This window comes from Polyodon spathula, chromosome 8 (assembly GCF_017654505.1).
Source record: "Polyodon spathula isolate WHYD16114869_AA chromosome 8, ASM1765450v1, whole genome shotgun sequence".
Classification (NCBI taxonomy): domain Eukaryota; kingdom Metazoa; phylum Chordata; class Actinopteri; order Acipenseriformes; family Polyodontidae; genus Polyodon; species Polyodon spathula.
Genome location: NC_054541.1, coordinates 48,316,949 through 48,343,789, shown reverse-complemented (window position 1 = coordinate 48,343,789; position 26,841 = coordinate 48,316,949). Strand labels below are relative to the sequence as shown.

General features: G+C 42.4%; 1 protein-coding gene across 8 annotated transcripts in view; it reads right to left on the bottom strand.

The window, feature by feature from the left end:
- Positions 1 to 9,212: 9,212 nt before the first annotated feature.
- The window catches only part of LOC121320089 (glutamate receptor-interacting protein 1-like), a 158,761-nt gene continuing 141,132 nt past the window's right edge, over positions 9,213 to 26,841 (bottom strand). For 6 of the 8 annotated variants that reach the window (XM_041258278.1, XM_041258282.1, XM_041258275.1 and 3 more), the window contains 14 exons: positions 25,497 to 25,683; positions 24,501 to 24,646; positions 23,809 to 23,889; positions 19,972 to 20,041; positions 19,241 to 19,386; positions 17,302 to 17,446; positions 16,444 to 16,592; positions 14,893 to 15,078; positions 14,635 to 14,791; positions 14,095 to 14,206; positions 13,867 to 13,911; positions 12,597 to 12,830; positions 11,940 to 12,086; positions 9,213 to 11,497 (listed from right to left, as the gene is read on the bottom strand). In XM_041258278.1, the coding sequence (XP_041114212.1) occupies positions 11,246 to 11,497; positions 11,940 to 12,086; positions 12,597 to 12,830; positions 13,867 to 13,911; positions 14,095 to 14,206; positions 14,635 to 14,791; positions 14,893 to 15,078; positions 16,444 to 16,592; positions 17,302 to 17,446; positions 19,241 to 19,386; positions 19,972 to 20,041; positions 23,809 to 23,889; positions 24,501 to 24,646; positions 25,497 to 25,683 (2,057 nt within the window). In that variant the 3' untranslated portion in view covers positions 9,213 to 11,245. The remainder of the gene's footprint in view (positions 11,498 to 11,939; positions 12,087 to 12,596; positions 12,831 to 13,866; positions 13,912 to 14,094; positions 14,207 to 14,634; positions 14,792 to 14,892; positions 15,079 to 16,443; positions 16,593 to 17,301; positions 17,447 to 19,240; positions 19,387 to 19,971; positions 20,042 to 23,808; positions 23,890 to 24,500; positions 24,647 to 25,496; positions 25,684 to 26,841) is intronic. The other 2 variants (XM_041258276.1, XM_041258281.1) reach the window with 1 other exon arrangement.

Below are 26,841 nucleotides of genomic sequence, written 5' to 3'. Positions count from 1 at the left end.
CCCCCCCCCCCCCCCCCCCCCCCCCCCCCCCCCCCCCCCCCCCCCCCCCCCCCCCCCCCCCCCCCCATTAAGAAAAATTAAAATGTTGTCATTTAAACTAATGTACTTTTATGTTCTCAAATAAACATATATGCAACCTTCACAACTGAGTACAACCAAGAGTCTAGTGATATCATAAATACACAAAATTAAACAAAATACAATTTTGACTCTTTCCCTGAACAATGGGTGTTACCCAACACGCAGGGACAAAAAACCCCCCACCCCCCCCCCCCCCCCCCCCCCTTGTGAGCTTCTCACCTCTCCCCCCCCCCCCCCCCCCCCCCCCCCCCCCCCCCCCCCCCCCCCCCCCCCCCCACTGTTTTACCCACATTTTATCCATGTTCCAGACTCTTGCAGGATTATAGAAGTGATCCATCAGAACGTCCTTGTAAACACTAAACATTTTGCAATTTGTGGCTAATTGAAGCCACGGCCCAAAAAATATTCACAAGTTCAGATTTTCTAATTGAATGAGCCGGCAAAAAAACAAATAGCCAGTCCAGTCCAGTCATCTTTCTCTCGACATTGAAGCAATGCTTGATGCCCATTTCCGTTGCAAAATCGAAGGCTAGGTGATGCACATTAGTGATACCAAGCCCAAATGAATCTTTCTCAATCCTCCTAATGTGCTCGGCAAGTTCTGCTTCGCGTGTTGCCTGGATGTCTGTCTCATAGCGTCCCAGTTTAACGGAGCCTGGCTTGGAGACTTTGCCATCTCGATGCCTCCTCAGAGCCCTGGCAGAAATATTATAGCACTTTGCAGTGTTTTTTACCCGTGCACCACCAGCAACTTCAGTGAGTGCTTGTTGTAAATCCTCCTTTGTATAGACTTTGTTTGTCTTTCTAATATAGTTTCGAGGCACAGTGCTAAATCTGGAGGAAAAAAAAAAAAAAACTTGATGCGTTACAGTACCCTATAGTTTATAGTAAAGTTTTAAATACTACTAGGATTTTAAAGAAAAGGTATAAAGATTTTAGCATTGGAGATTAAAATATCAAGATCAGAATTGCAAATGGTTGGAGCAAATTTTTGAGCATTAGATAAAAAGTAAAGAAACGATGCATGCCTACTTTTCGGGACAAAGTACCAAATTTTCTGTGTCAGTGATTCCACGGGTTGCTCGGCTCGGGAGGACCTTGCTGGATGGGGGTCTGTCTCTTCTTTCCTGACTGAGATAAAAAGGAGATTTGAATCTCAGAAAGCGTCCCTGTGATCTCACAGCACGTGTATGGAACTATCAGGACACAGCTTTGTTTCAGGAAGGGGCAGTTCATTCTTTGCTCTGGGAAGTTTCTTGCTTTTTTAAAAAAATGCAAAAAGTTGAAATTACTCCTCTTTGAAAAATGTGCCCATGTAAATAGGATCTATTGATCCATAATGTAAAGGCACGCTTCAGTTCACCCTCTAGTTTCTGTACGTTGCTTTGGATAAAAGCATCTGCTAAATGGCCAAATAATAATAATAATGATAATAATAATGATAATATGTAACAGTGCAGGTCATTTCCTTTTTAGTCAAATGTTTGGTCCTAAAATACCAGTATGGCCAGTATCACTGCTAATTTTAATATTTGTGGTGGCGGTACTTAGATCCAACACTGATTACATCAATTATAGACCTCAATATCTCAAAGTTTAGCATCACTAATCCAGCACACACCTCAGATTTCATTGACGTCAATATTAGTTCAATGTCCACACCCAGTATAACCTCTGGCACCATTGCACATCTTAATTAAAGCGTGATTCACCACAGCTTCTCCACAACCTGTCATAACACTCACGCACTCTCCTCTCCTGTCAGCAAAACATATTTACTACAAACAGACGTGGTGAACTACCAAGATAATGTCCCATTATGACTTATATTTGGTTTATTGCTACTATAAACTGGTAAATAATGTATTGTAAACATTGTAAATGTTCAATTTACGTTTATTTACCTATGCAATGTTTTCATTGCCTTCTGTTTAGGTAATTTTTTTGTTTTGTTAATGTAGAAATTCTGTATGAAAATTCCACGGTCAACTACAGCATGGTAGTGCCCTGCAATGAGGCTTCCTGATTGGTGGATGAAGGTTCTACAATGCCACAGGAAAGACGGTGCAGAACAGTATAATTTGAATTGAATAACACTGTAGCACTTAGAACAGATGTCTTGATTCGTAACAAACTGGACTGGATTCGTAACTACCAAACGTAAATTGTCTTTGTGTTTTTCTTATTGGTTAATTTATTGGATTGGATTTAGGTTGGGGCTCTGATTGGGCCACTCATGGACATTTCCCTTTTTGTTCCTTAGCCACTCCAGTGTAGCTTTGGTTGTGTGCTTTGGGTCGTTGTCATGCTGAAAGGCAAACTTCCGTCCCAGTTTCACCTTTTTTGTAGAGGGCAGCAGGTTTTCCTCAAGGACTTCTCTATACTTTGCTCCATTCATTTTCCCTTCTATCCTGACAAGTGCACCAGTCCCTGCCGATGAGAAACATCCCCATAGCATGATGCTGCCACCACCATGCTTCACAGTGGGGATGGTGTTCTTTGGGTGATGCGCTGTGTTGGGTTTGAGACAAACATAACGCTTTGCATTTAGGCCAAAAAGTTCAATTTTAGTTTTGTCAGACCACAGAACTTTTTGCCACACAATCTCCTCAGTGTTTTTTTGCATACTACAAACGGGATTCAAAGTAGACTTTCTTGAGTAATGGCTTCCTTCTTGCCACCCTACCATACAAGCCAGATTTGTGGAGTGCTTGAAATATTGTTGTCAAATGCATAATTTGACCAGTCTTGGACATAAAAGCCTGTAGCTCTTGCAAAGCTGCCACTGGCCTCTTGGTAGCCTCATGTCTGATCAGTCTCCTTCTTGCTCGGTCATCCAGTTTGGAAGGACGGCCTGATCTAGGGAGGGACTCGTTGGTGCCATACACCTTCCACTTCTTAATAATCGTCTTGACCGTGCTCCATGGGATATTCAGGGCCTTTGATATTTTTTTTATACCCATCCCCTGATCTGTGCTTTTCAACAACTTTGTCCAAGAGTTCTTTTGAAAGCGCCTTGGTGCTCATGGTTGAGTCTTTGCTTTGAAATGCAATACCCAACAGAGGGAACCTACAGGAACTGCTGAATTTATCCTGAAATCATGTGAATCACTACAATTTAACACAGGTGGAGGCTACTTAACTTGATGTGTGATTTTGAAGGCGATTGGTTACTCCTGAGCTAATTTAGGATTGCTATTACAAGGGGAGTGGACACTTATCCAACCAAGCTATTTCAGTTTTTATTTTTAATTAATTTTCTACAAATTTCTAGAATATTTTTTTCACTTGGAAGTTGTGCGGTAGGATGTGTAGATAAATTAAAAAAACAAAAAAAACAAAACAATTTTAGCGCATTTTAATTCCAGGCTATAAGGCAACAAAAGGTGAACATTTTGAAAGGGGGTGTAGACTTTCTATAGGCACTGTACACTGTATATATATATAATTATTTTTTTTTTTTTAGAAACCACAAAAATAAGCAAGTATTCGAGCCTCGTGACAAAGTTTGTTGCACAAAAAAACGGAAATGTTTTGGAACGGTCAAAAGAAAAAGAGCTCAACATGAAAAGAGCAAGGAGTCTGTCCGGCTTTGTAATGGAGAAGTATTCTTCATTATGGAGGTACATGTGCCTGGGGAGATCGTGTGTGTGCTGTGAAAAGTCAAAGCAAGAAACATCAAAACTTATAGCTCAGGATATTCTTTTGAGTTTAAAAATACATACTTCAATGTGCAGGCTTTTGCAATGACTGACGTTTTATACCTGTCTAATCCAGCCCCTCTACAAACCATCATTCTGTGTAATTCGGAAAAATGTTTTGGTCCTGACCAAATCCTTATAGAAATGAATGGTGTGACACCCTCTACAATCCGGAACCGATCTATTCTGGAATCCGATAAATGTTATCTGCATAAATATGACTGTGCAGTCCGGGGCAAGGGAGTTGTGTGAATACACCTACACTACTGTGTGTACTGTAATACAGTTTTCAAGTAGTTTATCAATGATACCTTTTTCTTGAGGTACAGCATTAGATTTTACAGTACCTGTGTAATCCAGCCCACTGTATAATCTGGCACAGTTTTCTAGTCCCAATCGATGCCGGATTAAAGAAGTTTTACTGTATATCGTAGTAATACATTGAGGCTAGGTGGATTCAAGCTGATTATTTATTTATGGTTTTCGTTGCTTGTTTGTGTTTTTTAAAATTATTATTGCAAAGGATGAAGAAAAAGACGAGAAGAGATACCTGACATTAGATGACAGAGACGGGCGGCAGGTGTGTGTCTCCTTCAAAGAGTTGCAGAAAGAGTGCAGGCTGACTCATGCCTGGGCCAGAACCATCCACACTTTCCAGGTATGAAATGCACCCTTTGAACCTGTTCACCTCCGGCCTGTGCTTCAGATCTGAGGGAAAAGCCTGCCATATCATTGTCAAGAGAGCAGAGGGCAGCGGTGCACAGCTTTGGCCCTCGATATGCACCCCAGTCCAGGATCTTATTCCAGGCAGGTCTGGATTACATCACTGAGCCTGCTATGGGTCAGTTAACTCGCTTAGCACCTGATTTTAAACAGAAGTCCGGACTGGGCTGATTCTCGAGTGCTGCCCCCTGTGTGTGGCGCCACCATAGGCATCCAGGAGGGTTCATGTTGTCAATGATTCACTTTTTATACAACCCTAACGTGCCCTACTTTACCAAGCGTCTTTCTTTCACTGGGCTCTTCAGAACCGCTGTACTAATACTGTACATCTCACTTAAACTAAACATGGTTCCAATTCCATTAACAATTACTTTTTAAAATCAATTCCCATTCCCTTTTAATTGATTCAGAGGGAATTGGAAACCCTAACCCTGCTTGGTCTGGTACATACAGGAAGTTTTACAAATACATTATTGTTTTTATTAGAGTTGCTTGGTTTAGACAAACAACCCTTGAGTCTGATTTTTCATTTTTTTTAAAACCATTATTTGTTGTGGAAACCAAACAATCCTCAGTTGTAGGAGTGCTTCATTATATCACTGTCTAGTTTTGGACCACCTAATGTATTTTTTCAGTCTGTTGTACATAACAGAATATTCGACTTTGGATTCTGTTTCAAAGTAAATACCAATTGTTACACTTCACTCATGAAACTCAGATGCTTTTGGCTTGTTTGGCTACTGTGCAGATTTGCCTGTGTTGTGGAAATTCTAATAAAGGAAGAGAGACTGCGAGTTCCAAACACACAAGCCTTTATTTCTTAAGTTTGCAAACTGTGAACACTCAGCACACACGGTGCTAGATAATCATCGAGTAGTGTTCCAACATACAGAGTTGGATCAGTTTCTTATATACCTTAAAACTGTCAGTAAGGCAGAGGGTTAGCCAATGATGATTCAGATATTAGCATACAAGGGAAACAATTTATAACTATGCATATGTTGGATATAGCTAAGCAAGCAAATAACAGAATGGCTGTTTTGTGTGTATAGTTAAAAAAAAAACACGTCTGGCTCATCCTATTATCCATTGTCTCACAGCTGCAGCTGCAATGTAGGCAAAACTTTATCTTAAGCAAAGTGTACAAGGTTATACCAGAAAGATACCAGTACTTTTCCATGCTGAGCAAATCCCATTCTCTATAGTATTTCCCTTACACCTAGCACTGGCTGTTAAAAGTGCATGCATAGCATTGGTTCATTAAAATATTCACAAACTACTTAATTAGTGATATGTTGATCTACTCCTGATCTACTCCTGCAGACTAGCGACTGAAGCCGAGACGATGGTGTATGTCTTTGGCCCTGCAGGCAGACAGAACTGGCAGCACGTGTACACAGCCGTGACACGAGGGCGCAAACAAGTCTACGTGGTCGCTCAGGAAAGCAACTTTTTCACAAGCGTACACCTGGTCCCCCTGGTCTCTAAACATGCCTTCTCCACCTGCTGAAGAAGAGGAGTCCCTTCAGATGAGCTCCTCGGATTCTGAGGTTCGGGACGGTGGCTCTGACCACGGGAGCACTTCTGTGAACTGTGAAGGACTTGCTTCTTCAGGCTGTTCTTCTGGCAGTAAAAGACAAAGCTGCTCCACTGACCAGCACGAGACTCCAACAAAGCATCCCAAAGTAAGAGCTGTGCAGTCAGTACTCACACAGGCTTGACATGCTTCCCATGTGGAAGTCTTAGAAACCAGATCATATTTTGGGGTTTACCAGCAGGTCAGTTGTATCCTCGAGATTAGAAAAACGTTTCTCAACCCTGGTCCTGGGGGCCCACTGTGTCTGCTGGTTTTCATTCCAACAGAGCTTCTAATTTTAACTGGACCCTTAAATGAACTGATAATTTGCTTAGTTAGGCCTTTTAATTGTTTTCGGCTCTTAAACAGTTGCAGATTTCAAGTTACTTATAAAATGTCATAGCTAACTTGAACTCTGCAACTGTTTAACAGCTGAAAACAATTCAAGTCAGGCAGGCAGCTGTTCCATCCTGCTCCACTCTCAACAGCCCTCACCCAGCCACAGGACAGGACCCAGGCAGCTGATCCATCCTGCTCCCCTCTGACCAGCCGTCACCCAGCCACAGGACAAGAACCAGGCAACTGATCCATCCTGCTCCCCTCTGACCAGCCCTCACCCAGCCACAGGACAAGAACCAGGCAGCTGATCCATCCTGCTCCCCTCTGAACAGCCCTCACCCAGCCACAGGACAAGAACCAGGCAGCTGATCCATCCTGCTCCCCTCTGACCAGCCCTCACCCAGCCACAGGACAAGAACCAGGCAGCTGATCCATCCTGCTCCCCTCTGACCAGCCCTCACCCAGCCACAGGACAGGACCCAAACAGCTGATCCATCCTGCTCCCCTCTGACCAGCCCTCACCCAGCCACAGGACAAGAACCAGGCAGCTGATCCATCCTGCTCCCCTCTGAACAGCCCTCACCCAGCCACAGGACAGGACCCAGGCAGCTGATCCATCCTGCTCCCCTCTGACCAGCCCTCACCCAGCCACAGGACAAGAACCAGGTAGCTGATCCATCCTGCTACCCCCTGACCAGCCCTCACCCAGCCACAGGACAGGACCCAGGCAGCTGATCCATCCTGCTCCCCTCTGACCAGCCCTCACCCAGCCACAGGACAAGAACCAGGTAGCTGATCCATCCTGCTACCCCCTGACCAGCCCTCACCCAGCCACAGGACAAGAACCAGGTAGCTGATCCATCCTGCTCCCCTCTGACCAGGCCTCACCCAGCCACAGGACAAGAACCAGGTAGCTGATCCATCCCTCTGAACAGCCAGCCACAGCATAGGACCCATGCAACTGTTTCAACTCGCTCCCCTCTGAACAGCCAGCCACAGCATAAGACCCATGCAGCTGTTTCAACTCACTCCCCTCTGAACAGCCCTCACCCAGCCACAGCACAGGACCCATGCAGCTGTTTCAACTCACTCCCCTCTGAACAGCCCTCACCCAGCCACAGCACAGGACCCATGCAGCTGTTTCAACTCGCTCCCCTCTGAACAGCCCTCACCCAGCCACAGCACAGGACCCATGCAGCTGTTTCAACTCACTCCCCTCTGAACAGCCCTCACCCAGCCACTGCACAGGACCCATGCAGCTGTTTCAACTCACTCCCCTCTGAACAGCCCTCACCCAGCCACAGCACAGGACCCATGCAGCTGTTTCAACTCACTCCCCTCTGAACAGCCCTCACCCAGCCACAGCACAGGACCCATGCAGCTGTTTCAACTCGCTCCCCTCTGAACAGCCCTCACCCAGCCACAGCACAGGACCCATGCAGCTGTTTCAACTCGCTCCTTCACACTGGCAATCCCACATGGGGGTTTTATCACTTTAATTGTTAAATATCTTGCTGTGGAATGTGCAGTTGGAATGTTGGAATAATGTTGGAATGATGAAAGGCTTATGTACTGTACTGTAATAGAGTGGGTTGGTGTTTCTGGTCAGCGTTCTATTGATAAAGCTCAGAGATGAGGTTCATCATGATTTACTTATTTTGTTTCCCAGGTAACGTCATTGGAACTCCAATAGGAACCATTTTCAGGAATAAAACGTAGCTTGACATTGGGTCAGCCAAGCCCTTGTATATATTTTGACTAAAGTAGTGGTTTATGTTAGTCATAAGGGCAACAATATAACATCATTTTTTACACTGTATAAGTTGCTGTAAGTATACATATATATGATAATGGAAGAATTCAGTTTTGCACTATGACATGCCAATTTTTATAAGAAATAAACACAGTTTATACACCTATATACCATTGTATATATTTTATTCCTCACCCATACAAAGGTTTACAACTGCAGGAATTCCCAGTCATACACAGACGATAGATATCATGCTACCAAAGTATTCAATTTGTACAAAAATACTTTACAGTTTGTAATACTCGTTCATTAAAAATAAAGATACAATATCCAAGGGATTGAATGAGAAACAGACTGTTTTAAAATGTTATTTTCAATTTGATATGGGTACCTAATCATTTTCATTGGCAGTGCTGAATTCCAGTTTAATGTAAAACAACCGGCGATAGATAGATAGATAGATAGATATAGATACATAGATACAAACACACGCCATTAACAGCAGCCCTGTTCTTTTTGTCCTGTACAGTAGGTAAGGAGAAATATTCTTAGACGGTGCAAGAGCAAGTTATATATATATATGCACACACACACACACACACACACACACACACACACACACACACACACACACACACACACACACACACACACACACACACACACACACACACACACACACAACACACACACACACACACACACCGACACACACAAACAGAAACCTATCACACACACAACACATTTATTTTCGGAAACATTTATTTTCGGAAAAAAAATAAGGTATATAAATGATGCATATTGACGAAATGTTTTTGGTTTCTTTTTAATCACTCAGTCATCCTTGACCACGACTCGCTTGAATGACTGTGACTGAAGCATATGCACTTAATCACCTAATTAGTGAGACAGTTGATTGGACACTGGATATGGAGTGATTTCAGCTGTTGAATTGCAAGCTTGAATAAAAGCAATAAAGAAAAAACAATATTCCATGTCTGTCAAGACAGCAGCGCCTTCGTGCAGTCGGCATGTTGGAGGCTGGACTAGGGCAGCGTATTGTGGCTCTCCATCTTGGGTGCTCACAACCAGCTATTTTTTTGCAGCATCTTTGTAATGTAAATTGTTAATTAGCACAAAAAAGTTACTGCAACTGGTCGTTTTTCGATTACAACTAGTGAATTTTATCCAAATATAAGTGATACGTTTCTTTTGATGCTCTGTGTGTGTGTGTGTGTGTGTATGTATGTGTATATATATATATATAATAGCCTTGCTAGATTACAAACATGGCAGTGAAATATTAGTTAAAATGTCACAGTTGTGTTGAATGAAAGGGTTACAGAACACCCCTATACTGTATATCTATGTCACGCAGTTGTGTTGTTATTTGTACTTAAGTCCTGGGTGAACCCCCTCCTGTACCCAAAATCAACGCTGATGCCAGAGCCACAGAACACAACACAGGCAAAGTTTGTTTAAACACTACAGGGTGTTCTGGAAAGTCGTGGGCCATATTGGCATTTTATTCAGGGTGCTGAAACGAGGGGTATTTTACTGTGAGATTTGCTGAGAAATGTGGAGCTGGGTGTGCTATAGTCACTGACTACATAAGGGGAACAGCAGTCAACAAGCCACTGTCACAAATGCACAGGTATTTTAATCATTCTGAACACACATGGCTCCCCCCTCCCACTGCATTTTCTACCTGTGTTTTTAAAATATTTAAATCTTATGGACAAACTTTAAAAATCAATAAATAAATAAATAAATAAACCCATTGTATTTCTGTTGGAAAAAATGGATTACGGGCTCATCTAATTCAGCAAATTTACCAGACCCCAAAACTCTCAGAACACATATACTGTACAGTGCCATCTTACACACAATTCTATTTGTACAGTCTGCAGCACAGTAAACAGCTGCTTAACCACAAACTCAAAGCTGCAATGCCACATCAATGTACACTTTCAGTTCCATGTACACTAGCATAGTAAATATTTACTGAAATTGGGAAAAGATGCAGAGTAAAAAAAAAAGTACAGTTGTATCAGCTTGGGTTAACTGCAGCACCTCATGCTTACTGTCTTAAAAAGAAGGTGTAAGCAAGACCCAAGTGTGAGGCTGAACAATCTGCTACAATGCCACCTGTTTCATCACAGTGTCTCCTGATTGCTGAGGGACTGTGGCCAGTTGCATAAAACACCCTGGGCCCATATGTTCCCTTATGGTCAAATCACAGGCACATTTTTCTACGGCAAATGTAATAGGCAATTTGCATTCCCCTTACACGTGCCTTGAGTTTATGAGTTAGGATTACCTTTTAAAGCAACACATTTAAGTGGATGCCCTCGACAAAGGGAAACATGTTCCTGAAGTGTAATTCTTAAAGAGGAAGGAGCAGGGTTCTTTTCCGGAAACCCGCTACTTACTCTAATGTATGTACCCGCCCCCTGTTCCGTATCAGCACGATATTCATGTGTTTTGGAAAAGTGAAGGTCCCGTGCAGTTGCAGTTAAAGATTAAAGCCAGCAGTTTTTTTCCCTTCACTGTTATACCTGCTGTCTCAGTTTTCACTGGCAGGAATGTGGTCTGGAGGGCCTCTATCTCACCTTGCTGAATTACTGGAATCACTAGTCTTGTATATGGGATGTCCCCTTAGGAGGAGGGTCTGGATTGAAGGGCGTAAACCCCCACAGTCATGTACACAAATTGGTCTGTGCAACACAAAAGCATCCATGTCATCTGCTTGGCTCTGTTCTTTGAATCAAGTGAGCACAATAGTCTTTTAACATTTCTTGGGTTAAAAATAAGGGATGGCACTTTTTTTCACATACCAAAAGCACTTTGTTATCATCATTATCATCACAAAGGTTTGAAACACACCCATCCTAGGTAAGAGAGATAGTAGGGTCCGAGGGCTATAACAGTGGGTCATGCTCTGGTAATATAGGAAATTCACTGTGCTTATTATAGACTCTTGACAGACATCTGCCCCAGTCACCACAGGGGAGCACAATTCAAAGTGCTGTAGCACCGTGGGAACGCTCAAGTCGTTCAGAGTTGGCTTTGCTATAAGGTTTTCGTGGGCTCTCTCATATCGATTCCCGCTAATCGTCCAGGCTGCTGCTGCTGCTGAAGCGTGGCGCCCTGGTCATTCCACTCTCCAGAGACGCTCTGCTGTAAAAGCGGCTGGACCAGTTCTACCCCCTGCTGGCGAGCCAGGGGGTTTCTACTGATCACCAAGTCCAGTTTGTTCCCAGACTCTGCAATAAGAGGCACCACCAGACAGCAGTCAAAGTCTCTGGTCCGCACGTGGTTTATCTAAAACGAACACAAAAACAAATGTATAAATAATAATAGTTATTTGGATTTTGTTTCAGTATAAAACCAGTTTTCAGTAATTGCACAAGCATGTTTGCTACATTCCTCTCCTCCCATGGCTGTAAATACAATAGGAGCGCTCTCGGCATCGTGAGAAAGTAGATCGCCGTGGCCTGGATCCACCTTGCATGTAAGAGTGACCTATGGATGGTCAGACACGTCCTTCTTTGTACCCCAGATTCTGGAAGCTAGAATCAAGTTTCATTAGAACTGGATAAGCATTTCTCTAGATGTGCAAAACTTGACAATGTCACATATGCACACTAGCGTGGTCAATAACAGTGAGAATGCACAGAAAGGAATGAAGAGGATTTAGACATGTCTGTAAAGTGTGTGGAGTTTGTACTACAACACAGAGCACACATTCTGGAGAAGAGTTTACCTGTAGCAGCCGATCATAAGGCTTGAGGGCTCCCAGATCAGCTGGCCCGTTGGTCCGGATGTTGTTCACGTACACCCCCTTTTCCAGCATGCCATCTGAAACGCTAAAACCAAAATCGTCCAAATCGGAATCCTTGTAAAGCGTCACCTGAAAAAAACAACATGCACTGGGGTTAAAACGAAAAGAAACACACGCACACGCACAGGCACACATGCTTAGACATGCATTAAATGACTAAAAACAAAATGATAAAACTTGACACTTATAGCCAGAATGGTCATGGTCTTTACAGCAAGTGCACAGGAAAAAAGGCTTAATAAAAACTACTTTTAAATACTCAGATAAATAGCTCCTATACTGCGTTCAAACCAAAACACTTATTTCATAGAAAAATATGAATTTTAGTTTTGACCACTAGGTGGATAATTTCAGTACTACAGTAGGTGAGAAATAAATGCTGCTGTGTTGAAATGAAGATATATTTAATTGCAAATATTACATGAGCACTATCCTTTCAGTTTTTACCTGCTGTGTTGAATTATGACATTTCTATTAATGAAATACCAATTTACTATAATATTTGACCCATATACTGTAGCAAAGGGGTAAGATGCATGGCATAATTATTATTAACGCTTAAGAATAAGACTGGCAAACCTTGTGCAGCTCAACAGGTGTGGGAGACATCATTTCCTTCATCTCCTGCTTGATCTTCCTCACGGCCACAGACTTCCTCCCCACGGCGCTGGGCAGGGTGTTGCTGCGGCTGGCCTGAGTGTACTGGGGTCTGGATGCGCTGCGCTCCTGGAAGCTGGCCTGCCTGCCCAGGAGACTGCGAGGCTGGGCCAGCTCATGATTCAGGCTTATTGTACTCCCGGACATGATAGTAGCCTGCCAAAAAAACAAACACCACCGCGTCTGAGTACACACAACACAGCTGCAATCCAGCTAGAGAGGCAACGCTTTTTAGTTGTCATCAGCCCACACAAAACAAAGTGTAATGCAAAGAAAAGAAGAACTGCAACTGCATGTTGGGTTGTCTTTGTTTCTTAGGCGGTGGTAACAGAAAACACCAAATGTATGTGAGACAAGATTCTGGAGCTGTCTTACTTTAAAACGTCTCCCCCAGCTTTGCTCATTAGTGCGTTATGAACTCATGCTGCATTCAGGATTGTGGCAACTCTAAACACAAGCCTAAATCCATACCATTATAGAAAGTTCAAAGAAATAATGGCAAAGAGACTTGCCCCAGACAGAGAGTACATTTAAAAAAGAAAAAGTTACCTAGGTCATTTTTACATGGCAGTCGATGGCAATACAACGCAAGCCCCAACCCTGACTTCAAAATATGCTGTTTTAAAATGACTTTTCAGAATATTGACTGTGGTTCAGTAAACTGCTAATCCCCCCATCTAGCCACAGCACTCAGAAGCCTTGCAACAGCTTTCCTTTCATGCTTTGCAAGAGCAGACATGCTCCCTCAGGCGTGACGGTTTGAAGTGCATCAATTCAAGTCACTCAAACCTGCCATCACGGTGCTGTCATAATACAGAGAGATCAAAATAAACCAAAAACAACAGCAAAAAAACATCAAACACGGTGCTCTCTATTCATCCAAGCTGTTGTACACATCGAGTTAATCAAAGCAAATAGAAATCTAGGACACCACAAGAGACACTATTCACTTTACCTCCATTTGAAGGTAACGTTGAAGACTACAGATATTCTAACAATCTCCTAGGCATGACAATAAAAAAATATTGGGATAAAGCAAATTATAGAAAATTGAAATCATGGTGGAACAAAGTCGGCTGGAGCTACCGTGCAGGAGGACCCACTTTGTGTCATCAGCTGGTGCATAGAGAGCTCCGAGAGCTGAACAAATGCGAGCGTCACAGGCAAAGAAAAGCACAAAAGGGAAGGGTACCAAGATGGCCAGGTTTCTCTTATTCAGAAGCCTGTCAGGCTTGTCCTGGAAAAAAAAGGAGTCATTACACACTGATTGAATCCACTACTAGTACTGTACATGACAACAGGGCACCGAGAAACGCTAAAGGGATTTAAACGACAATCAATCCACAATTCCATGCAGTTGTGTCATTACGCTGCAGATCTACATTCCAAGACTCGTTAATGATGTCGACTCTCTGATTACCTCGAGTTCTCGCAGGATGCCAGACTGACCACATGTCTCCAAATCTTCGAGGGCCTGCGACCAGAAATTCTCCTCCTGGTCAGGCTCAGTGCCGTCGTTGATGCCAGTGTAGCTGCAACGGACCAAGAGGGTTAACCTTGAGCACACAAGCAAGAACAGTACACCGTTCCCAGCTGGCAGGGACTAAGTGTGACACAACTTAAAACAGAAGAACCAAGAGCCAGCCACCTGACTCAACAGGGCTGGTGCAGGGTGAGCTACCTCAGCTAACCTGAGAGACACACGTGGATCCGCTTGAAGCCGCATTAGCCACTTACAACACAGCTAGGTTAATCAGAAGTTGAATTCTTGGATTGTGATAATAAATAAGAATACCTGCTTTATGTTTAATCAACTCAATGCAGTCGTTCTGGCCTGCTGAGCACCCCTGGATTAACATATAACAAGACTGGTTTTATTTTTCTGTGGTTTACGCAAGGGGGCACTAGGGCTCCTGAAGGGAGTACCATAGGGCTACTGAATTCTGGCTTGCCGGCTCACCCACTAGTGGTGGGTCTGTCCCATTCATCGTCACTGAGCCCCATGTCCTGGAAGGCGTTGTTCCTCTGGCGGCTGGCAGGGGACAGGCTGCCCATGTGTTTGGCGTTTCTCCACTCGTGGCTGTGGAAGTTGTACCCAGACGCCTGGTACCTTGGACCTGGCATACATAAATGCATAGTACAGTATAACCATGGGAAAACTGCAAAAAGAACAATGAGAACACCGTGGCAAACTGTTAGAGGGGTTCCCTGCTCCTACCTTGGCTCCCGTAGCCCGTGTCAATGCCGGAGCCATCCCAGGACTCGACGGCACTGTCCACGCTGGGGATGGTGGTGCCATAGATATCGGACAGCTTGCCGGGCTGCAGCGCTGTCAGAGATTCATCATCCACATCACTGAGCTCGCTGAGCTGCCCCGATACAGAGCTCTTCTTAGGGCTTGTCACTGCAACACAAAGAGCAGCTGTAAGGAAACTAATAAACTAATCCATGATGTCTGTCAATGAGTCGCACAATGCAATACGATGCATTAGCAGGTTTATTTTATTGATTCCAATATTCAAAAGTTACACACATATAGCTTAAACATTATCATTAGACACAACAATGTAATACCTTGCTCTGAACAGAATTCAGACAGTGATCGGTACATAATCTCCTGGGAGAAAGCTCAGGTATGGGGGTGGTCTCTCGTCAGGACAGGATTCAGGTAGCTTTTCTCACTTGCACTAATGAGTGCCTGTCTTGTATATCTTGCCTAACTGTGTGTGTGCGAAGCTGAACTTCGCTTGCTCTCTCTTTTCTTAACAATATCTCAACAATATCAATATCAATTCAGCTGTGTAAATATGTATGCTGTTATCTGGCTGCTATCAGGGAAAGAATACTTTATTGCCTGAGAAAGTGTCAATAAAATTGACTTCACCAGACCTGGTGCAAGCAGTTCTGGTCAAAATGCTACTGACACACAGATAAGCCAGCAACTAGGTGTGTAAAAGGGGTGTCGAGAAACAGCAGCACTTGGAGGCGCATTTGAGAAGGATCAAGATCCTCCATGAACACACACCAGCGTCATGTCTGCTGCTTCTTCCACAAACTGGGAACTGACATCATTGCTTCATTTCTGTTAATAACTAGTAGCCTCATTATTGTATCTCATGATAATGATTACGCTGTACAATTGTGACACTTGATTACTGGGATCTTCTTAAACCCCTGTTGTGTGCGCTTCTTCACACACAGATACCTTATATTTAGTTTCCTTACACCTTCATAACCCTACAATGCCCTGGGACTATATAAACAAAAATCTGATATGCTGACACCAGAGTTACTGTAGCCCACTTGTTAAGATGCAACAGGCATTCCTAATGCAATGCTTGAACTGTGCTACGGTTACTGACTACTTCTGGGTTCAGTGGTTTTAAATATGGGAATGATTACATGAATCCAGTGTAGCTCAAAATCATCAATACAATGGCTTGCAAAATCTGATAAGGCTTTTAAAAATAGCTATGCAAGCATGCACACTGCAGGGTCTGCACCTCCACCAGTGCAAGTGCAGGCCCAGTAGAACATGTGTTATGTGTTTCAGGGTGCTTGGTGTTTTCTGTGAAGCAGACCCACCCTTATACTGTACACTGTATTACACTGTATTGCAAGCAAGAGCCAGGGCTGAATCACCTCTAGCTGATAGCACACATGATTCTATTCCAGTAAGATTCTGACATCATGCTCTACAATACATGTACAATGAATGAATGCATTTGAGTGTGTGATGAGGGCCAGCAGTTCGGCCGCTGCTCCAGACCTGGTTCACCCTCGCCTTGCTTCTTGATTTTCAGGGTGACAGATTCTCCAGCCATCTGTAGAAGATGAATGGCTTCACTCAATGGCTTCCCCTTCAGGCTGTTGCTGTTAATCGCTAAGATTCGATCTCCAATGTGAATTGCTCCAGTCCTGAGAGAGACAGAGAGAGAGAGAGAGAGAGAGAGAGAGAGAGAGAGAGAGAGAGAAAGAGATTACCAGGCTTACAAGTGGCGGAGTGAACAATGAAGCTGCTTTTTTATTGCTCCATGGTATCCAATGAAACACACAACACCTGCAGCAGTAGTTCTTTTGAAACAGCATCACACGCTAACAAGAGCCTGGGCGGCAGTGACAAATCGCTCACATCAGGGATATTTCCGAGAGGGTTGTGTAAAAGTATGCACATGCAACTTGAAATCAGTTTATGTCAATCTGCAAGTTATAATAGCTGATTTCATACAGCTTGTAGCACTTATAAAACATAATGGGATTGTTCTTCCCAATAAAACACATGGATGTATTAAAAATAAAATTCTTAGACAAATGTTCAATGAGAAGTCTTAATGTCTTCATGGTGGTCTTAAGAATTGACTTTGTTTGATTTGAGTATATCTCTGTTTGGTTCTATATGGGATGCACAGATTTTGCCATTATTCATACAGTTGCTTATATAAGAAGCAGTGTGCCGATCCAGCCTGTGTGTTGATCTAGCCTGCCTGCTGATCCAGCCTGTGTGTTGATCTAGCCTGCCTGCTGATCCAGCCTGTGTGTTGACCTACCCTGCCTGCTGATCCCACCTGTGTGTTGATCTAGCCTACCTGCTGACCTAGCCTGTATGCCGATCTAGCATGTCAGTTACCTCTCTGCCAGCCCCCCCTTTGTTAAGCTGGAGATGATGATGGGGTCAAAGGGCTCCTCGGTCCCGGAGATGGTGATCCCCAGTGGCCCCCCGTATCGCTTCAGTTCCACCGTGTAGATGATTGCGCCGGAGCTCTCCTGCTCATCTGCAACAACAAAAAAATCAGGAAACATGGATTTCCTTCAAAAGATGCAGCCACAGCCAAGGGGATCTTAGGAGAAGTTTACAATCAAACCACACTACTGTCCCGCTCAACCCACAAATATGAAGCCAACTTCAAAATGGGCCATCCTTTTAAGAAGAACATTTAAACTCTCTTTTTAAATCAGAGCAATTACAACATTCAGCCACTAGGACTGCTATACTACAGCCTCAAAAAGTACCCAATAACATCTTAAAGAGACAGTTAATTGATACGCAATTTGAGATAAATTATTAGCAATTAATAATAATAAAAAAAACTGTTTACTGTTGAAGTTGTGTAGGGACCCCTCTGACACTATGGGTAAGAGTCCATGTATACTGTGAAATCAATGGGTCAGTCAGTAATTAGACACACATTGAAGTAGTGGTTTTATGCATAGTAATATCTTGGTCTTTATGCAGGGCACAAATGATTTCAGGTATTATTACAATTTATTAATTACAGTATTTATTTTTCAGTTTTAACCTGCAACAGACAGAGGCACTCTGAGACAAAGTTTAAAAACCATGGTGCGATTCAAAATGATGAAAACTTTCCATAAGCAGCATGTAGAAACATAGTTTGCTCAAATCCACCCAGAAGCTTATCATTATTTAAACATGAATATATATATATATATATATATATATATATATATATATATATATATATATATATATATATATATATATATATACACTACACTATTTTCCACATTTCATTTGAAGCTATACTATTATTGCAGACAGCTTACACAACAAACATGAAGAGTGAATGTCGACCCTACATTTATTCCTGTTACGTCACTAAAGTAAATCTCTTCTGCTATAAATGTCAGATTTAAGTAGATTTTAACACTGGGTAGTAAACGCCTGTCTTTTTTCAAGTACCTCACATCCATGCCAATAACAGTATGGAAAGACTTTAACTTAGAATGCAATAGGTATTAAATGGGAATATGCAAGATTCGTTATCTGTCCTGTACACAGCTCTGCAGTTTTGAAAGAGTTAAACTATAAAGAGACAACCAGCTATGCCCATAGATCATAATATAAAACACATTATTTTTTTGCATTACCACGGTTTATTTGATTTTATTGAACCCCCTATTTTATGGTTCTAATAAAATAAAACAAAGTAAAAAAAAGATTAATGTGTTTCGGATTTTCAATTTCTGCAGCTGTCTGGTGCTTCAATCAGAGAAATCATACGCTGTTTCCAGAAGGCTTTGGCAAGGGGATTAAAAACCAAAACAAATACTGCTAATCCAAGCACAGTAAAACATTCTTCCAAATACAAAACGAAAGCTATTCCATATCTTTAAAATGTTACAGTCATTCTGTTACACCAGGAATTTGAAGAAATGACAATTTGAGGCAAGCATGGAGGAATGGAGGATGCTCATAAGGCTGAAATGTCTGCATCTGTGAAACTTATTATTTCCAATAATTGAATGCAGAGGTGGCCACAGCTGGTCTTTGTTCCACCCTGTTCTAGCTTGTTTAATTGAACCAGTCAAACTCTCCAGGACTGAGAATGGACACCCCAGGTTGAATCTATGTGTATTAATACAATGACATTTTAACATGAGGATTAACAATAAGAAAACACAAAATAAACCAGGAGAGCTGTGTTTATCTGGTAAAATCCCCAGGCTGTCATCTCCACATCTGTTATAGGAGCCCTGTATCCTGTTTCAAGTGCCGTTTCCTGTAAAAGCATGCCCTGCTTTCTTAGGGGTGCATTTGCTGATACCTGAGTTGTCCTCATCTTTGCGGATCTTTAGTTTGACCAGATCCTCGCACTGCTGCAGAATCTGTACGGCGTCCTCCATCGAGCAGTTATCCAGGCGGATGTTATCGATCGCCAGCAGCTTGTCCCCAAGCTCCAGAGTGCCCGTCCTGCCAAGAGATTGAGAGAATACAGACCCTGCAGCTGGATTTACACGGGACTCTCACCTCACAAGAGATTGAGAGAATACAGACCCTGCAGCTGGATTTACACGGGACTCTCACCTCACAAGAGATTGAGAGAATACAGACCCTGCAGCTGGATTTACACGGGACTCTCACCTCACAAGAGATTGAGAGAATACAGACCCTGCAGCTGGATTTACACGGGACTCTCACCTCACCTTACTATCATTGGATTATTAATGAATGCATTTATTTATTTGCCACCACAGATGAACCCTCTTTGAAAATTACTTTATATATACAGACTGGGGGGAGGAAGAGAAATATGTAGTTCAGCAGGGGCTAACAAACTAACTACATCCCCTATAAATAACTAAATAAAAAATAAATAGACAAAAACAAGATCCAATACAATGTGTATAGAAAGGACAGTGAAAGGAAGCTCTGACGCATCAGTAAGAGCACAAACACGTAAAGGAGAGGATGAGAACTGATGCTGGTTAAAGGCCTCAGAAAGGGCTTTTCAACCTCAAATACACAACAAGTGCAGTGTTAACAAACCCCTCTCACCTGTGAGCCATGCTGCCCTTTTTAATGTCTGAGATTATGAGTGGGTCCCCTGGTTTCCTGCTGGATGGAGCTGCAAGACAGGGGGAGATTTTAGATAGAAAACAGAAGAGCTTCATAGTGAAGCACATTTATTACAAAGGGTTTTTGCACAGTTGTTTCGGGTCTATCATTGTTGTATTCAGCACATACTACAACCTTCTGAAATGATCCCTATCATATTGCTGCCAGCCCTTGAAGAGTCACTTACCTGTATGCTATTGTATATCACTGAGTGATCGTGATCTCCAGGGCTGAGTCACTTACCTGTATGCTATTGTATATCACTGAGTGATCGTGATCTCCAGGGCTGAGTCACTTACCTGTATGCTATTGTACATCACTGAGTGATCGTGATCTCCAGGGCTGAGTCACTTACCTGTATGCTATTGTACATCACTGAGTGATCGTGATCTCCAGGGCTGAGTCACTTACCTGTATGCTATTGTATATCACTGAGTGATCGTGATCTCCAGGGCTGAGTCACTTACCTGTATGCTATTGTATATCACTGAGTGATCGTGATCTCCAGGGCTGAGTCACTTACCTGTATGCTATTGTATATCACTGAGTGATCGTGATCTCCAGGGCTGAGTCACTTACCTGTATGCTATTGTATCTCCAGGGCTGATCACTGAGTGATCGTGATCTCCAGGGCTGAGTCACTTACCTGTATGCTATTGTATATCACTGAGTGATCGTGATCTCCAGGGCTGAGTCACTTACCTGTATGCTATTGTACATCACTGAGTGATCGTGATCTCCAGGGCTGAGTCACTTACCTGTACGCTATTGTATATCACTGAGTGATCGTGATCTCCAGGGCTGAGTCACTTACCTGTATGCTATTGTATATCACTGAGTGATCGTGATCTCCAGGGCTGAGTCACTTACCTGTATGCTATTGTATATCACTGAGTGATCGTGATCTCCAGGGCTGAGTCACTTACCTGTATGCTATTGTATATCACTGAGTGATCGTGACCTCCACAGTTTAAAGTTCTGTACAGTTGGAGTGGAGCTGACCCAGTACTTGTTCACCTGTGCTGTACCTTTGTGTTTCATTGGAAAATGCATTATATTTTGTGAGCTAGCTGGACAAGGCAGACTTTACCCCAAAACATAACCTTACATTGTGTCGAGAAAACTAAGAACACTGACGTTTGTATGTTGAGAAGAGCCCTTTCCATATTTATCTTACTTGAAAATCAAACTGTGGGCAATATTAATGCTGATGTCCTTCTGTATTCTACCCTTTGACAGATTGTGAATTGTATGACACAGTGCTTTCAATGTCTCAGCAAGTCTAACCAGGGTTATGTACTGCTAACACTAACACAATACAGAGCTTAAACATCACAAAAATCATGAAATATTGAAAACAGCAAACTAGGGAAGGGCCCTTATACAGTAAAATAAATGACAACATGCTGTCAACGTGGTCTAATGGCTGAATTAATTAAATTTGTGAATGAACGGTTTAATTGACATGCCTTCAAATGCCTTCCTGTAGTCTGCCATGTGATGTCATTCACTGTTGCTACGGATGCACGCTCCATCATGTCTCATTCAGGGTTTTGCCTCTTTGATGAAATCTGTGTCTCTGGTGATCCTGTCCTATTACCCAAGCATTCATACATAGCCCCGCTGCTGCTTTTAAACCATTAACAGCAGTGGAGAAGCAAAACCACCAAAGAAAGCTTTCAGAACACACGTTCTCTAAGAGATTGTTATATACTATTCACGTTGAAGACCTGGCTACCTGCTTGCTCTCAGAATGGACTGTCTGAATGTGCCTGATTGCTTGGCACACACACTAAAGTTCCTGCTCTGACACTATTGACAATCTATTGCCACTTCTCAGAATGCACTTGTGTACAGAACAAGGACCGAAAAGATTCTTTCTGGATTTGGAGACCCAAATAAGATTTTTTAAAGAGAAAGCTGTACCTTCTAGTTTAAGTATAACTACCCTTGTCTTTAAAGGTAAAACATCCACTTCACATCAGCCAAGGACCCATCAGCTCAGGCGATTGGTTTCTCTAAACATTCCTGCAGCTCACAGACCCAACAACCCAAACAGGGCATCTCCACATACCCCGAGAACCTGTGCCAAGCAAGTTGCATCAAAATTGGACAAGTGGTTCATTGGATATAAGGCGGCAGTGTAGATTCTGTAAAAGATGACAATTGCAAATGTGCTAAGCCTAACAGTGAGCATGTGTCAGCGTTTGTTTTGTTTGCCTCCCCTGATGGTGTGAATGGTCTTTGCTTCTGTACCTAGAAACCCTGCGCCCCCTCCTCCCACCCCCCACATCCCACAGCATCTGTTTTTGCAAATAATTCCTCCGCATAAAGCATGAAACCAGATCGGTCTCGAGTCCAGGTGAAAGGCACATCGATTGAACAAACAGCTTCAGTATCAATAGTGCAGAAATAAATAGAAGCGCAATGTGATCGGTGCAGAGTAACGGTGTGTGTGTGTGTGTGTGTATGCCTCATAATAAGTGCTCATGCATAATAAGCAGATATATAAAAGATAATACGAGAAATGCCCTTCACCTTTTAACAAGCCCTTTGAATCAGCTGATACTAAATGATCATAGCATTGATAAAAGATGAAATAAACAAATAAATAAATACCTGTCCCATATCAGCTCATGCACTGACCCCTGAAACAATCGGACCCAAACTCTGCAAACCCAGGACAGTGAAGTAGGCTATTGCTAAAAAAAAATTCACGTTCCAACAGAAATGTTCCCAATCCCATTTGCCACATCAAAATGAGGCAATCAAACAATGGGACAGCTTCCGAATATCCCCATATTGGGATACACACCCAATAATCTGTGCTAAACAAACAATGCCCTTTCACCACAACTGGATTAGCTGTTCTCTAGACAGATAGATCCAAACTTATTTAATAGCATTAGCATTTGCAAAAGCTGCTAACATAAAATATGCATGTATAGAAAAAGCCTTAATTAGCCTTAAATACAGTAGTGTGCAAATGTGTTAGAACAACTCTAAGATTTGTCATTTAAATCCTTATAGACCTACATGCATGAAAATCTCAGGGTGTGAATTTCAATTTTTGGTCAGTAATCAGTGACATGAAACAATACACACTTGTGTGTGAATATTAGACCACTGTGCTAAGCATCTTAAACAACTTTTAAAAGGTCTTTTTACCATTTGCAGCTATGTGTTCTTGTTCTCTTACTATTTCAAATGAATTACATGAGTGGTCTATTAAAGTTATCAATTAAGTTAGACAAACCCCTAATTTGCCTAGTTCGTCCAGGATTTTCAGTTCCAGTGGTTTGATTTCACATGCACAACAAATCCAAACAACAGAGGCAATGGGGGGTTGTAATAAATTTGCACACTGTGGTATATCTGTGGAAAGACAGGATGAGCAGAATTGCAAACTGGATTCAGTTATTTCCTCGGTACACCTCTACAGCAGCCTACAAGCTTTAACCCTTGTGTGTATACTGTACAGTTTAATGGCACATGCTTCAACTACAAGTCTTTTTCAATGTCTTCAAATTAAAGGCTTTGGAAAAGACTTCTTAACTAAACATTTGTCACTGAACTTATAAAGTTTATTTTTTATTCTACATTTAGCTCTATTGAGTGTTTAACAGTTATAGATGAAGTCAAAATATATACATTTATATATACATTTATATATACATTTTTAATACACAGTAGTAACAAAAGAAATGTCCCTTTCCAGTAGGGTAAGATGTCAATGCAGAGCATGATTCATTCAGGAAGACAAGAGCAGACACTTACAGCTAATGGTGATTCCCAGCTCTACTCCCTGCTTCTTAGGGAGTTTCACATGAAACGTGCCACTGCTAGGAACAACAGACTCTGAGGAGAAAAGATAGAGAGGAGCACGGGTTCAAACACAAGAGAAAACCAGACACCTTACAAACTTCACAAGAAGAAGAAAAACAAGTCTGGGTTATTTAATTAAAAGGTTATCTTGTACATTTTCTAAAGAATGCCTTCAATTTGCAAAAATGCAAGAGCAAATGTTAATCCTTTGCTCTCCTTTAGCATGCATGCATTAGACTTGATACTCTTTCCATTCAAATGACGTGACAATATGACCTACACTATAGTCACCAGGAATGGAAATAAGACTCCCATTGCATAGCAGTTTGATCCCTTCCTGGTTTTACCATGAGTTCAACCCTTTCATATATTCATGCATGGCGACCTCATATGGGTACTATTTTCAGCTATTTTCTATATTTCACGCATTAAAAAAGGTTTAATAGAACACACCCCAGCTTGTTACCTATACACTGTGGCTAATCAAGTTCTTAGTTAAACCTGGAATAGGTGAAACTGCTGTGCAATAGGAGTCTTATTTCCACCTCTGGTTATATAAATAGGGGCTGGCAGAGTTGAAAATTATAAATGTCACCTGAAGATAAATCCTCTTTAAAAGGGAAATTATTTTGCAATGCAAATACCAGCGACGTCGAACTCTATCTCCAGCGTGGCTTTGCTGGCGATGCTGGAGTTTCGGAGGAGCTGGTTGGTCTCTTCCAGGGTGCTGTCCTCTGTCAGGATCCCGTTGATAGACACAACCCGGTCCCCGACTTGCAAGATCCCACACCTGCTCAGCACAGAGGCAAACAACACCTTGGCATTTATATTTGCTAGCATGAAGACAAAAACTAAATCGCTCTAGCCCGCATTTGTAAACCTAGTTTCTACACAACATTCCAGAAGCGCTGTTCAATGTTCGATTTTACAAAGCCACTTAGAAAACTGGGTCACTTAGCTGCACTCTACGATTTAAAAAGTCTCGTAACTTTAACTACAGTACTTTCTGAGCCCACGGTTCATATACATGTGGCTGTCACTGCAGCTTTGACACTAAGCAAGACTGACAATAGGTTTGCTCTCGTCAAGTCACAGTAAAGCATTGGGAGGTCAGACAGTCCTACAGGGGCCTCATGTCCTTTACAATGTAGACATTTTCCTCTGAAAGCTGGTGGGGCTGGCGTTAGATCTCTTGATTTAAGAAAGGACAGAACTGTCCCTTCAAGCCACAGAGCATCATTAACTGGGAGAGACTATCCCCCTAGCAATCAGCTCTGGACCTCTGCTATCTCCTCTCCCTCTGGAAGATATACAGTAAGAACAGACAAGCTCTAATAAAAAGTGACAAGTCCACACAACTAAAAGAAGAGCTATGACACTCTAAACATCTTCAAAAATCAATATTTGTTAAATAATTTAATTTGCATAATCTTCCATTGAGTGTTTGGTCGTGTTTTATAGCTCTGGATAGATATATTTCCAATACTTCATAAAAGGTCTAAATTCTCAAGTACATCATGAAATTACTATTATGAATCACTTGAGTTTAACAACTAAGGCAAGGTGAGTCAGTCTCTCACTGACTCATATTTCTGCTTAAAGTTACAGCTTTAAATCCAGCTTTACCAACACCTCCTCACCTTTCTGCAGGGCTGTCCGGATCCATGTACGCAATGAGAGGTGGAGAGGAGAGGGTCTCAGTGGCAAACACCCCCCCCTGCAGCTGGATCCCAAAGCCTGTGATGGGGTCACTGACCAGGACAACCTCGGTGGTTTCTGTGTGGACAACCTGCCCGGAGAGACCCAGAGTGCTGGAGGCTAAAGACACTGGACACGAGAGAGAGAGAGAGAGAGAGAGAGAGAGAGAGAGAGAGAGAGAGAGAGAGAGAGAGAGAGAGAGAGAGAGAGATCAGGGTGGAGCAAGCGCCTTTTCACTGCCCAACCAAATGGGCAACATGATTCAATTACTGCTAGCAGAGGTTAACGATTTCTTAATACGGGCATGTGACAGGTACCCCTCGCCCTTGGTGTGTTTTGTGTTATTTTGTATGGTTTGGGTTATGTAGCACAGGTGATTTAAAATGTATATTGGTATGTGGGCACGGATAATGCACAAATAGTTCACGTGCAGAATGTGCCGGGGCCAGACTGAATGATTAGCAATCAAGTCCCGGCACAGCTGCTTAAAAGAGTCACAATTCTCACACTCCAGGATGGGTGTTCAGAGTGGAGATTGGAGTGAGGAGAGAAATCCATTTATAAACAAAACAATTGGGAGGACCGGCACGACACTTGTTTTGGGGTTAGGGTTTGTTTGTTTTGTGTGTCCGCTTCTTTTTGTCATTTATTTTGGTGTATCAGCATTTTGTTCTGCTTTGTTAATAAATCTGCGCTGCAGTGCATTCACTCACAGTACTGAGTCTGTATTTCCTGGCCTGACGTCACCACAATCCATCCTGGTGACAGTGCACCATTTGTTAGAAAGAGGTGCCATTGTTACAATTATTAGCTGTGCTGCATTTCCACAAACAAATCCTGATGCATGTTAGCATTTACAAAGTTAGGAATGTTTTTCTGCAGCAATACTGCGAGACGTGTCTATACGCTGTAAATGAGCCTGTATGTAAAATGACTGTTAATTGCATTATAAAACTGTTATTCTCACAATAAAGCGCCTTTTTTAGTTTTAATTCAGAATACTTTGAGGTTTAAAGTCCACCCAAGGCCTTGGCTTGTATTACAGAATCAAGGTCTTCCTTTAGTGCATTACTATTTGACTGGATTTTCTCCAGCAGAAAGTATTACTAGCAGTAATGGCACTGTATGGAAATGATATCAAGCAACACAGAACATTAGCTGACAATTACATTACATTACTGTGAACCCGCTGAATCTGGAAATGTCTACCTTGCTGCATTAAATCGTTAAAAGCTCAGAGCTGAAGCATGCCAGCGACAATAAAAAAGCTGCCAATTTGCAATGTCA